Below are 12,621 nucleotides of genomic sequence, written 5' to 3' on the forward strand. Positions count from 1 at the left end.
GTGCTTTCAGCGCAAACCATTCTGGGATTCTGTGGTTCTATGAAATCCCACCCTGCTTGGAACTGGGCTGGGAATCTTCAACCTCTTTCCAACAGCAGTGCAGGAAGCAAACCATCTCCATAAAGCATCCAGGCCAGGAGCATGTGAGGGTAGGGTGCCTCCAGAACAGCTCCAGGCCTCCATGTGAACACAGGAGAGCACATCATTGTACATCCTGCCCAGATTCAGAGCAGTGTCTGGCAGCAAATGCAACAATGCCTTTGTAAAGCTCCTCCTGGAGAGCAGCTGCTCTGCCCAACGGGAATGTCCGTCAAAAACAGGCAGCGCTGGCCACACCCTGATCTTCCCAGGTTTCCCACAGCGTGCTCCCTGCCGGGCTGCTCCCGGGGTGCAGGAGCCAGCCCTTTGGGGTGGTGTCTCCGTGTGTGAGCCCAGCAGAGCCCTGACCCCGCTGTCCCGCAGGGCTGCGGTTCAACGCCACGCTGGACGAGCGCCGCTACACGCCGAGGGCTCACCTGGACGAGGGCGGCGAGCGGCCGGCACAGAGGGGGCTGCTGCTGCCGGCCGGCCAGGAGCACTGCCGGAGCCTCCCCTTCCACGTCCTGGTGAGGCTGGGGGAGCTCAGGGCGGGGGTCTCCTCCCCGGCCGGCCCCGGGGAAGGCGCTCTCCTCTCTTCTCCTCTCCTCCGTGGGGATGCGCCGGGGTGTTGTTGTCGGAGCCTCAAAGGCTTCCCGGGGCTGGGAATGAGCGTCATCCCGCAGCCCGGGTCGCTTCCCGCTGGGTTTGATGTGGTCAGGGATGGAGCTGCCAGCACGTGGCAGCTGCTGGGTCCCCAGGCACTGACTTCATTCAGGCCCAGCCTGTGTGTGCTCTGACCCACGAGCCGCCGGCCGTGCCCTCGGGGAGGGCGTGCACTCCCGATCCCCGGGGCGGGCTGCTCCTCCCGCTCCAAAACGCTCATTGTTTCCATCAGGAACCAAGTGCCAGTCCCTGCCAGGCTCACCCTCTGCACCCTCTAACCATCAGGGTCCCACCCCTGGGTGCAGAGCTGGTGGATCCCTCTGCCTCGCTCACGGGGAGCAGCTGATGCACAAACCTGGCCAGAATCAAACATTCCCAGGGAATGATGAGAATATTGTGGAGGCCAGGCAGGACTGAGCTGCCAGACTGGCCTGGCCCCAAGGCCTGGCTTGAACTGCAGTGAACTTCTGGGAAGTTTGAGGCTGGAGCTCGAGATGGAGCTTGTGATTTAGCCCAAGAAACGTCTCACCCCAGAGCATCTCTGCACCCCTGGGGAGCTCCTGGAGCTTCCTTACTGGCCAGATGAGCCCCATGTTGGGCTGCAGGACAGATCTGTCCCCCCTTGAGGGGGCTGCCCCTCCCCAGGAGCAGCCCTGTCCTCCTCACTGGCCCTTCCCACCCCCAGGACACAGCGGACTACGTGAAGCCGGTGACGTTCTCCATCGACTACGAGCTGGAGCACCCGGAGCACGGCCCCATGCTGGATGATGGGTGGCCCACCTCCCTCAGGGTCTCGGTAGGTGCAGCACCCACCTCCCAGGGGGCCTTTTATCAGACACCTGCTCAGCAGGTTGGTCTCTGGGTGTAATATTTGCTGTTTACCTTGACCTGTCCTGTGACAGGAGGGGTTGGGCACTGCTGCAGCCTGAGGTCCCCCCCATGTCCCCAACCTGGGGCACAGATGGTCCCTGAGCTGCTCCCCTTGTGTCCCTCAGGTGCCTTTCTGGAATGGGTGCAATGAGGACGAGCACTGTGTCCCTGACCTGGTCCTGGATGCCAGGAGTGATGTCCCCAGTGCCATGTGAGTAGATCACTCAGAGCATCCTGAAACCAGTGTCACAAAGTGGGGGGAGGCTCCAAAATCCACCCCTAACCCACGTCCCCTAAATTCTGACATCGCAACTTCACCCAGCACCACCAGGAGGTTCATCCAGCCCTCCACGAGGTGCTCTCTGAGCCTCTGTCTGCTCCCTGTCTGGAATGAATCAGTGTTTTTCCAGGGAATCCGCAAAACAACTAATATTTGGTGCCATGGTGATGAGTCCCAGGGAGACAAATCAGTAAATAACAAGGGGGGGAAATAAATGCAAGGCTGGCATTACCCACCTGGCAATTACAGGCTTGACTCACGCACAGGAAATAATTACACACCACAGCTCGTTGGCTAAAGAGCTTTAAAAGGTTATTTGGTGAGTCCAGAGGATGCCACAGAGATGCTCTGGGGGCTGGAGCCCCTCTGCTCTGGAGCCAGGCTGGGAGAGCTGGGGGGGTTCACCTGGAGAAGAGAAGGATCCAGGGAGAGCTGAGAGCCCCTTGCAGGGCCTAAAGGGGCTCCAGGAGAGCTGGAGAGGGATTATTAACAAAGGCCTGGAAGGACAGGACAAGGGGGGTTGGTTAGATGGCATATGGGGAAGGAATTCCTGGCTGGGAGGGTGGGGAGCCCTGGCACAGTTTTGCCAGAGAATCTGTGGCTGCCCCTGGATCCCTGGAAGTGTCCAAGGTTGGATGGGGCTTGGAGCCACCTGGTCTAGCCCTTTGCTGATGGCATGGGATCTATTCCTTCCTTGCATCCCGTCTGTCCTGAGCCCTCCTGGGGATGTCTGACAGAGCTCCTCCCCATCAGCCAAAAATCCCAAGCGAAACGATGGACAAGGGGAAGGATTTGATCCCTCTTTCCTTAGCAACACACCAGGACAGAGGGAGAGCAGGGATTTCCACGCACTGTGGGCGTAAAAACCCAGGGAATGCCCCCCTGTTTCAGGGAGTTCTGCCGGCGGGTGCTCCGGAGGGGCCCCCCGGAATGCTCGGCCTTCAGCCTGTCCTTCGACACGTCCGTGTCCGTCCTGGAGAGCGGCAGGAGGAGGGTGGCCGTGGAGGCGACGCTGGAGAACCGCGGGGAGAACGCCTACAGCACCGTCCTCAACATCTCCTTCTCCAGGAACCTGCAGCTGGCCAGCCTCATCCCCAAGGTGAGGCTCCCCCAGGCCTTTCCAGGGGCGCTCCTAATCCCGGCCGGAGGAGGAAGCTGCGTCCCAAAGCAGAGCCCAAAAGTGTCTCCATCCCTCATAAATCAGGCGTGTTTATGGGCTTGGTTTCTAAGCACTTACGGCCCTTGCAGCTCTTTATTTTGGAAATACGGAGGTTTTTAAGAGCCTGAAAGAAGGTCAAAGGCAGATGAAATTATTTCCCCTCTTTATTTTTCTACTCCGGGAGTTTAAAAATACTCCCTGCCCGTGGCCAAGTCCCTGTCAGGGCTGGATTTTTACAGCTGAGATGTAACTCCTGGAAGTAAGGGCTGATAATGGGAGCATGGTCACAGCTCAGTGTGATGCCATCTCTTTACAGCTGCCCCCCTGGACGAGCCCCTCGTGCCCCATCCACTCCCACCCTCCCCAAAATGTCACCCCCACCACTCTCTTGATGTCCACGTGACTCCTCCCTTTTCCCAGCGAGGTTTGGGAAATGTGCTGATGCTGCTGAGCCCTCCCTCATCCCCCCCCCCCAATGACTTCATCCCCACCACAGATCCCATCTCCTGCCTCTGTTTTCCTCCAGGCCTTGCCAAGGGAAAATTGTGGGGCACGCTGCCCACAAAATAAGAAAAACGCATTTTTTGAGGGATTTGCTCCACATAAAGTGGGGGGGGGACCCTGCCAGTGGTGGGTGACAGAAAGCCCCGTGCAGGAGTGGTTGTAGGGAATATTTGCAGCTGGTTATGGAAGCAACACTGCTTGAGGGGTCCTGGCTGCTGCTCCTCAGACATCAGCAAATTGCCAAAGCCTGGGGATGGGTGGATGTGTCAGGTAAATAAAAAGTAGCTGTGGCCCTAAAAAGTCCCTAATCTCAGCAGAGGAGTGGGAGGAAGCTCCGGGCTGCTGCTGGTGGCTGCCAAGGCCGGGATGTTTCGGCTCCTGGGCAGGACTTGTCTGGTGGCAACAGCTCAAAGTGAGACCCTTGAGGGGTCTAACCCAGGGATAAAAGCTGGAATAGCTCCTTGTCTCATGGTGAGGGTGGACTCCTGCTCACAACCAGGCTGCAACCTCTTGTAGGGCTGCAGAGGAGACAGAGCAGGGTTGGTCCCATCCCATCCCTTCCCATTCCACCTGGGACTGTGCTTTGCAGTGCCCTGGAGACAGGGAAGATGTTCCAGCAGCAGGAATGTAATTGTTGAGATGAGGAAATTAAATACCACGGTTTAGCTGGTGGCCATGCAGAAAACTAGCTCCTGTTATCCCTTGGTGCTTCCTGGTGACTCCTCATCCCAGGAAAATCTTCTCCTTCCCGATTAGAGTGCCAAGGACAATCGGGCTCATTCATTCACTACTGGAGTTAAATTCATAAAGAGGATTTAGATCAGGAAGCTGGAAGCTGTTTGCTAGAAATGCCCCTCTCCAGAAATATCAAAAAATGCATGGGAAGGATTCCCAGCCTGCAGCGAGCGGGGTGGGTTGGGTGGTTGGTTTTTTGATTCATTTTACTGTTCCTTCATTCATTACTTTGTCATTTTGTTGTTTTGCTGCCTGGTTGTTTTTCCCAAAGTTAAAGCCCACTTTGAGCCCCGTGGATGTGTTTCCTGCTCTCATGAGGAGCTGGGCCATGGGGCTCGTTCCAAGGTCATGGACATTTTGTGTCCCATTTTAGGACGACACCGACGTCAACATCGACTGCACGACCGACGACAGGCACCCCAACAAGAGGGTGTGCAACGTCAGCTACCCCTTCTTCAGAGCCAAGGCCAAGGTAAGGATGTCCCCCCCTGCCCACCTGAGGCTTCCCCCGTGGCACAGGAGCCCTCTGCCCCTGCCTTGCCCACAGGGTCACTCCCCTCCATCCGCAGGCTGGGCAGCTTGGAATGTGGCTTTAAAAGACAAATATTTGGTTTCTTCGCTTTCTCTGCCCTTTGCTGGAGTTTGAAAGGTGTGTTAGGGGTGGTTGGGGTGCTGCCTCGATGCTGGGAGAGCCCCAGAATCAAACTCAGCTCCTCCAGGTCACAGAATTGGACTCCAGGCCTTTGTAGCAATTCAATGTTGGCTTCAAAGCACTGATGGTGACTTCCCTGGTGCTCCATGGGCATGAGGAGGAAGCTGTCACCCTTCCCTGCCTGTTTGGTTTTCCTTGCTCTGAGGTGCCTCTGGACCCTGCTCTGAGCCTGCCCAAGCCCCCCTGGCCTGGTGGCATCCTCTGAACCACAGCTCCCAGTGGCTCCCAGCACCCAGGATGAGCTCAGGTCCTGTGAGCATGGTTTTTATATCACATAAAGCCCTCTGAAAACATTAAATGCAGCAATGAGGTGGGAAGGAAAAGTGAGGAGATGCAGCCACTGGGGATCCATGTGAAATCCCACCCTGCACCCTCGTGGGAAGAGTGGCCAACACGAGTGTGATGTGGAGATAAAATCTCCCCAGCTCCTGTATCTGCCTGAAGCTTTTCCTGGTCAGAAGTTTGATGATGATGAATGAGCTCCCAAAAAAGCCCTCTCAGATGCCTGTGGCTGCCCAAGGAGCTCCAGCCCAGCTCCCCATGACCTCGCGGGGGGGGAGCTGGGAATGCATCTGTGTGGCACCAGGTACTGCAGGTCCTGCCAAAACAAAGACAAGCTGGAAATGGAAATTTGGCCCCAGAGCAGCAGGAGCTTTAATATTATAGTCAGCTGTGCTGTCCCAGACAGTTTGAGGTCATTGCCACAGGCTGCAGATGTGACATTTATCACATTTTATTGTTGTTGGCTCTCTCAGCTGCCTCCCCTGGGCCGCAGATGGAGCGAGCGCAGCGGCCTCTCGCCGCCGCTCCCCGGGAGGGATCCTCTTCCAAAAGGGAGCTGCTCCCTTCTCCAGCCTCAGGGGGGAAAAAAATGCAGCAGGAGGGGCTGAAATAAATCCTGCAAATCCTCCTCTCTCCCTGGAAAGGCTCTGCTCAAACCTGGCACCGTCTCCTGTTGGGATCTCGGCGATGCTCTCACCCGGAGTCCCACGTCCCTCCGGGGGGATTTCTTTCCCCCTGATGTTTTCTCCACTCTGTTTCCACTCCACAGGTAGCTTTTCGCCTGGATTTTGAATTCAGCAAGTCGGTTTTCTTGGAGAACATGGAGATCTACATGATTGCCAGCAGGTCAGTGGTGGCTTTCTCCCTTGAACATCTCGGTGGGGGCAACGGGAATCCTGGAATGGTTTGGGTTGGAAGGGACCTCAAAGCCCATCCAGTGCCACCCCCTGCCCTGGGCAGGGACACCTTCCACCAGCCCAGGTTGCTCCAAGCCCCGTCCAACCTGGCCTTGGACACTTCCAGGGATGGAGCATCCTGGAGCAACCTGGAGGCTTTACTGAGGGAATCCCCCCAAGGAAACCTGATTTCCATCCCTGTGCTCACAAATCAGGCTATTTTTATTTATCTATATATTTATATCCATCATTTTCCCGTGTGTGTGAGGCTGTGCAGTCACTGCCAGTCTCTGCTGGATCTCCAGCCAGTGCTGCTTTCTCACCCACCCTCACACTGCAAATATTTCCCAGGAAAAATAGCTCAAAATTCTCCTTACTCACCCTTCCTGCACAGGGAAAGATTTCCAACAGGAAAGTGACATTGCACTACAGATTAATATTTTTTTTTTCCAATTTTCATCAGTTATTAGAGCAGAGGGGGATTCACCTGCACCACTCAGAGGCTGCTGGGTGTGACACCTCTCTCTAATCTTTTATGTAGATGAATAAAAAATCACAGAATAAAATCGCTTATCTTTACACTTTGACCAAAAAGCAGAAGTTCATCCCTTCCCCTTCCTATAACCCCCCCAAAAAAAAATATCAGAGGGCATCAGGCTCCTGCCTCACCCCCTGTGGCCCTGCTGCTGTTGCAGTGACAGTGAGGAGAAGGACAGCACCAAGGAGGACAACTTTGCCCACCTCAACTTCCACCTGAAGTACGAGGCCGACCTGCTCTTCACCAGGTGTGTGTTTGGGAAGGGGCTGCAGCTCCTGGGGGGTCTCAGGTTTCAGGGTGTCCCTCGGGAAAAACCAGGTGGGGGGAGCTGCATTAAAACAGAGCTTTAATTTGGGGAATCTCTTTAAAAAAACCCAGGGGCTGAAGGGCCCATAAAATCAGGGACATCCCTTATAAAAATCCCCAGCGACGAGGTGCTGGGCTCTCGCCACATTTAGAGGCACGAGTGTTATTAAAGAGGTGTGAGGGCAATTTTCTAAGGGAATAAAAGTACTTATTGTGGGTAATAATGTCCATAACAGGTGTTTCCAGTGTCTGAGCCTTTTGCCATCCCACTAAAGGCATGGGAGAGAAGCTCAGCTGAGGGATGTGTGTGTGGAATCACCAGTAACTAAAGTCTGGGACAGTGAGGGGTGAAGGCACAAATAATTTATTAACCCGATGATAGGAAAAATCATGGACCCCAGAAGCACATTCCCTGGCAGTGCTCGCTGTAATCCTTAGGAGATTTTTGAGACCTTCAGTCATTTTATATTTTTGAGGGTTTTTTGGCCTAAGACACTGAAAATAAAACCACTTTAATACTCAGGATTTATGGGGAGCGAAGGGATTCTCCTCTTAATATCAGAATTGTTCTTTTCCAAGGGGAAACTTGGAGGGAAAGAACAGCCCCAAAAGCTATCAAATTTGGGAACCTTGAGGTGAAAAAAGGGGGAAATAACTGCAAAGAATGTGGGGATTTGGGGCCACGTGTCCCATGTCATGACATGGGTGAGCACACGTCCTGTCACAGGTGCTCCTGGATGGGATCCCACAGGACCCTTTGGATGCTCCTGGCTCCTTCCCCTCCTCTCCAGCTGCAAAACAGAGGTTGATTTACCTCCTCTGGTTCACACATGACACTCAAACCCCCAGCCAGGGCCTTGGATGTCTCTGTTTTATTAAAAAGGCGAGAAAATCCTACAAAGGAAGGGAAAGTCCTGCAGGAGCATTAAAATCCCCCTTTCGGCTGGTTTCCACCCAAAATGGAGCCAGGAGGACCTCAAGCCCTGCCTGGGGAGGGGCTGGGGGGGCTGGGGTGCTTCATTCCAAGCCCAGCTCACAGCTTGTCATCCCCTGTCACGACAGGACGTCGAGCCTGGACTATTACGAGATCAGGTCCAACAGCTCCCTGGAGAGATACGACAGCATCGGCCCCCCCTTCCACTGCACCTTCAAGGTGAGGAGGGGGCTCCAACCAGCTGAGGGACCCCCAGGTGCCATCCCGGAGGTGGGATGTGCCACAGGGTCACATCCCTGTCCTCTCCCCTCCCAGCTGCAGAACCTGGGCTTCTTCCCCGTGGAGGGGGTGACCATCAGGATCACCGTCCCCGTGGCCACCCGGGCGGGCAACCGCCTCCTGCTCCTCACTGACTTCCTGCTGGACCAGGTAGGATGGGATTGCATCCCAATCCAGGGTTCCTTCTGCACGGGGATGGGGTGGAGGAATGCCATGGTCTGTCTCTTTTTGCAACACCTGCCTGGACAGCCTTGGCTCCTGCCCGGGCCCCTCCCTTTTGCATTCCCGTGTCTGGAAATATGGAAAAGGGCAGTGGCCAAAGGGTTTAGTCCAAATATTTCTCTGAGCTAAACCTCCCTCCAGCGTGCAGTGAATTCCTGAGGGTCTGGGAAGCTGTGCCTGGGGTGAACTCCGGGCTTGAGCGAGCATGGAAGGGCTGGGAGGGCTGGGAGCAGATCCCAGGGCATCCCAAGCCCATGGAAGGAGCCCCTGGCACAGGGACAGTGTGTTTATGGGTGGATTGAGCCCATGGAAGGAGCCTGGCACAGGGACTGTGTGTTTATGGGTGGATTGAGCCCATGGAAGGAGCCTGGCACAGGGACAGTGTGTTCATGGGCAGATTTGGCCTCGATGGAGTGTTTGGTGCTGCAGCTCTGGCAAAGTCCCCGTGCCACCGGTGACACCCCAGCACATGTGGCTGGAATCCTGGACAGGCCTCTCTGCCAGGCACAAACCCCTGGAATTAATTCCAGTGGGATGCCAGGGCTCAATCCCAGTGCCATCCCAGCACCATCAAAGCCCAGGGGGTGACGGGACCCGCAGTTCCCCCGGGATGGGAGCTCAGGGCAGGACACAGGGAGTGGTCCCTGTGGTCCCTGTGTCCATGCCTGGCCTTCTCCCCCAGGAGAACACGACCTGCAACATCTGGGGGAACACCACTGACTACCGGAGGACGCCGGCTGAGGAGGACCTGACCCGCACCCCACACCTGGTACACACCCCATGGGGCTGATCCTGCATCCCGGGGCTGGGCTGCCCCCAAAACTGAGGGAAACCCCTGGAGCAGGGATGCCCCACGGCCACGGGGGAGGACAAGCACAAAGGCCTGGTTGTCACTCCCCTCAGTGTGCCAGGGATGGATCCCAGAGGGTTTTCCCCCCCTTCCCCAGCGCTGCTCCCACCCCACAAAGCTCTCCCCCTGCAGAACCACAGCAACTCCGACGTGGTTTCCATCGACTGCCACGTGAAATTAGCCCCCAACGAGGAGATGAACTTGCACTTGCGTGGCAATCTGTGGATGAAGTCTCTGAAAGCAGTAAGTGGACACGTGGATTTTGAGGAGAAATCCCCCAAAGGAGCCCTCACATCCCAAAAATGCCGGGTTTTTTTTCCTGTCCTGATTCCTTCCCTCCCATTAAGCCCAGACGTGTGGGGTGATTTTTGTTTCTAAAGCCCACAGTATTCTATCTGTGTGTGCATCCAGCATCCCACACAGCTGGAATTTAATCTCATAATTAGTTAATTAATTCATGCAAATTTAATTCATTTAAGAAGTCCTTTTTGCTGTCATTCAGCCACGCTCTTTGCTTGACCTGCATCCTCCTCCCCCGCGGAGGTGCACGCAGCATTCCCGAGGGATGCAAAGCCATGGAGGGGGGGGGAGCAAAGCCAGGGAGGGGGGCACCCCCTGGGGTGGTGGGTCCTCTGCCAGGCTGATGCTCATCTCCAGCCCCTCTCTGTGCAGCTGAAGTTCAAGTCACTGAAGCTCACCACGAACGCCGCTCTCCAGCGACGCTTCGGGAGCCCCTTCGTCTTCCGGGAGGAGGATCCCACTCGCCAGGTGAGCCCTGGATCCAGAGCTTTGGGATACTCTGGCATCCTGCTCTGATCCCAGTGGGAAAAGTACTTGGCAGAAGGGCTGGAGTGACCCACAGCAGGCACTGAGCTCTGCAGAGCCCGGAGGAACTCGGTGCAGTTGTGGCCGGAGCCAAACAGCTCCAGTCCTGGAACCACTGGGGATTCAGGAGGGAAAACCTGAGCCAAGTCATGGGTGCAGGACTCCCAAAGCTGGGGGTGCTCAGGATTCCCACAATCCCGCCCATCCCTTCCATCCCTGCCCTGCAGCCCCAGCATGGTTTGGTGCTCTCTCCTCACAGGTCTTGTTTGGTGTTGGCTCCTCACAGATCACATTTGGTGCTCTTACAGATCACCTTTGGTGCTCTCTCCTCACAGATCATATTTGGTGCTCTCACAGATCATCTTTGGTGCTCTCACAGATCACATTTGGTGCTCTCACAGATCATCTTTGGTGCTTTCACAGATCATCTTTGGTGCTCTCACAGATCACATTTGGTGTTGGCTCCTCACAGACCACCTTTGGTGCTCTCACAGATCTCATTTGGTGCTCTCACAAATCACCTTTGGTGCTCTTACAGATCACCTTTGGTGCTCTCTCCTCACAGATCATATTTGGTGCTCTCACAGCTCTCATTTCGTGTTGTCCCCTCACAGATCTCATTTGGTGCTCTCTCCTCACGGATCACCTTTGTTGCTGTCTCCTCACAGATCACATTTGAGATCTCCAAGCCCGAGGAGTCGCACATCCCCATCTGGATCATCCTGGGGAGCACCTTAGGAGGTCTCCTGCTCCTGGCCCTGCTCGTCCTTGCACTCTGGAAGGTGAGCAGCCCCTAAGCCACGTGTGTTGGGGGCTCAGTGGAGACCCCACAGCATGGACAGACCCCTTGGCCCCACAGCTCCATGTCCACACCCCCCTGAGCACCTCAGCACTGCCAGGAATCACCAAAAGCTCCTCCAACCTCTTTCCTCTTCCATATTTTCTATATCCAGGGTTTAAACCTCCTGGAGATATCCCATTAAGGGAAAAACCCTTCCCAGCAGTGCCCTGAGATAACAGGGGGGTTTTGTTTCCCTTTCCTCCCCACAGCTGGGATTTTTTAAGAGCGGGAGCCGCAGGCGAGCGGCGGAGCAGGAGCAGAATTCCATGGGGCTGGAATGACGCTGCCGGGGCCAGGAGCCCCCCGTGCCCCCTCCCAGCCCCTCGCCAGCTCCGGAGCAGGAGGTCACCTCGATACCGAGGGATTTGGGTGCTGAGCTTGGGTTTGCATTGAGAGGAGAGAACACCCCTTTGTGTGACATCACCTGAACTGGTCCAAAGGCAAAAAAACCACCCTTAAACACACCAAAAAAACCAAACCCAAACCTCTTCATGCCACAGCCAGAGGAGCTTCGAGCTGGGTCTGCAACGAGGTGGCAGCGACGCGGGGACGAGGGGCCACCGACGCGACGTGTCCCGTGGGCTGGGACAAACCACGGGGCCGCAAAGCTCCTTAAAATAACAATATCCATAAAAAAACCGAGGATTGCTCATTCCTGTGGCGCGGCTGTAGCATTCCCTGGGCTTTGCTGGCCACGGCTCTCAAACTGCCTTCGTTGACAGGAGTAATTAGGTGGAGATTTTTAATTTGCCGCCTTCTGAATGCACTGAGTGAAACGATAGCGAGTTAAAGCACCTTAATGCAAATCTCCGGCGTCCAGCTGTACATAATTATTCTAAAAATATTTACCTGTCGAAGGAAAGGGGAGGAAAAAAAGAAATTAAAAGATATTTAAAAAAAAAAAAAAAAAAGGAATTCAAAGCAGTTTGATGTGTTTTTTTCTCCCAGGGGAGCAGTTTGGGAGAGCTCGTGGCCAGGAGGGCCCTCACGTGTATCATACCTGTACATACCTGGTGTCCCCCTCAAAAGCAGCTGATGGGTGCTGTTGGACAGCAAAGTGTCCTTGTGCATCCCAGAATTATTTATGCTAATGTTAATTTTATGGATGGAAAGCGAGCAGATGTCTGCGGGATGCGGGGTGGAGGTTGTGAAATATTGTCCTGGTATTTTTTAAGGATTAAAAATACGGTATTTTAAAACCACCCGGGCTCTGTTTCCCCTTCTGTGCCAACTAGATTCCTGATTACTTGGCTGGGTGTGAGGAGGGGGCTCTCACCCCTCTGGGATTCAGGGCAGGAGAAGGGGGTTCTGACCTTTTCCCACCACTGATTTATTGTGGGATGGGAGGATTTTCCAGCCTGTTTTCGAAGGGATGCTCTCAGCTGGGACGAGCAACCTTTGTGAGCCCGGAGGAAGATTTGCTGCAGAATCAGCCCCAAATATGGTGAAAAATGGGGGCAAAAAAACCCAAATGAGATTTTTCATTGCTGGCATCCCCACCTGGAGTGGGAATTCTTCGTGCCTGGGTTTCTGGCTGACTAAGGGTCAGGGTGGTCTGGCGGGGGTGCAGGGATACCCTGGAGATCCCAAATCCCAGTGTAGGGAGCAGGGGGGTGCCGGGGCCTCTGGGAGTATCTCAGCCCTTGG

The 12,621-nt window shown here is 55.2% G+C and overlaps 1 protein-coding gene across 1 annotated transcript in view; it reads left to right on the forward strand.

Annotated features, from left to right (window-relative positions):
* ITGA11 (integrin subunit alpha 11) overlaps positions 1–12,176 on the forward strand; it is a 48,085-nt gene extending 35,909 nt beyond the window's left edge. The window contains exons 17-30 of the mRNA XM_029958721.1: positions 463–605; positions 1,427–1,537; positions 1,737–1,822; positions 2,783–2,990; positions 4,663–4,761; positions 6,053–6,129; positions 6,875–6,964; positions 8,086–8,176; positions 8,273–8,386; positions 9,141–9,227; positions 9,441–9,551; positions 9,981–10,076; positions 10,802–10,915; positions 11,184–12,176. Coding sequence (XP_029814581.1) covers positions 463–605; positions 1,427–1,537; positions 1,737–1,822; positions 2,783–2,990; positions 4,663–4,761; positions 6,053–6,129; positions 6,875–6,964; positions 8,086–8,176; positions 8,273–8,386; positions 9,141–9,227; positions 9,441–9,551; positions 9,981–10,076; positions 10,802–10,915; positions 11,184–11,255 — 1,499 coding nt within the window. The 3' untranslated portion in view covers positions 11,256–12,176. The remainder of the gene's footprint in view (positions 1–462; positions 606–1,426; positions 1,538–1,736; positions 1,823–2,782; positions 2,991–4,662; positions 4,762–6,052; positions 6,130–6,874; positions 6,965–8,085; positions 8,177–8,272; positions 8,387–9,140; positions 9,228–9,440; positions 9,552–9,980; positions 10,077–10,801; positions 10,916–11,183) is intronic.
* The last annotated feature ends 445 nt before the right edge of the window (positions 12,177–12,621 follow it).

The sequence above is a fragment of the Manacus vitellinus genome, unplaced genomic scaffold (genome assembly GCF_001715985.3).
Source record: "Manacus vitellinus isolate BGI_N305 unplaced genomic scaffold, ASM171598v3 scaffold_16_pilon, whole genome shotgun sequence".
Taxonomy (NCBI): domain Eukaryota; kingdom Metazoa; phylum Chordata; class Aves; order Passeriformes; family Pipridae; genus Manacus; species Manacus vitellinus.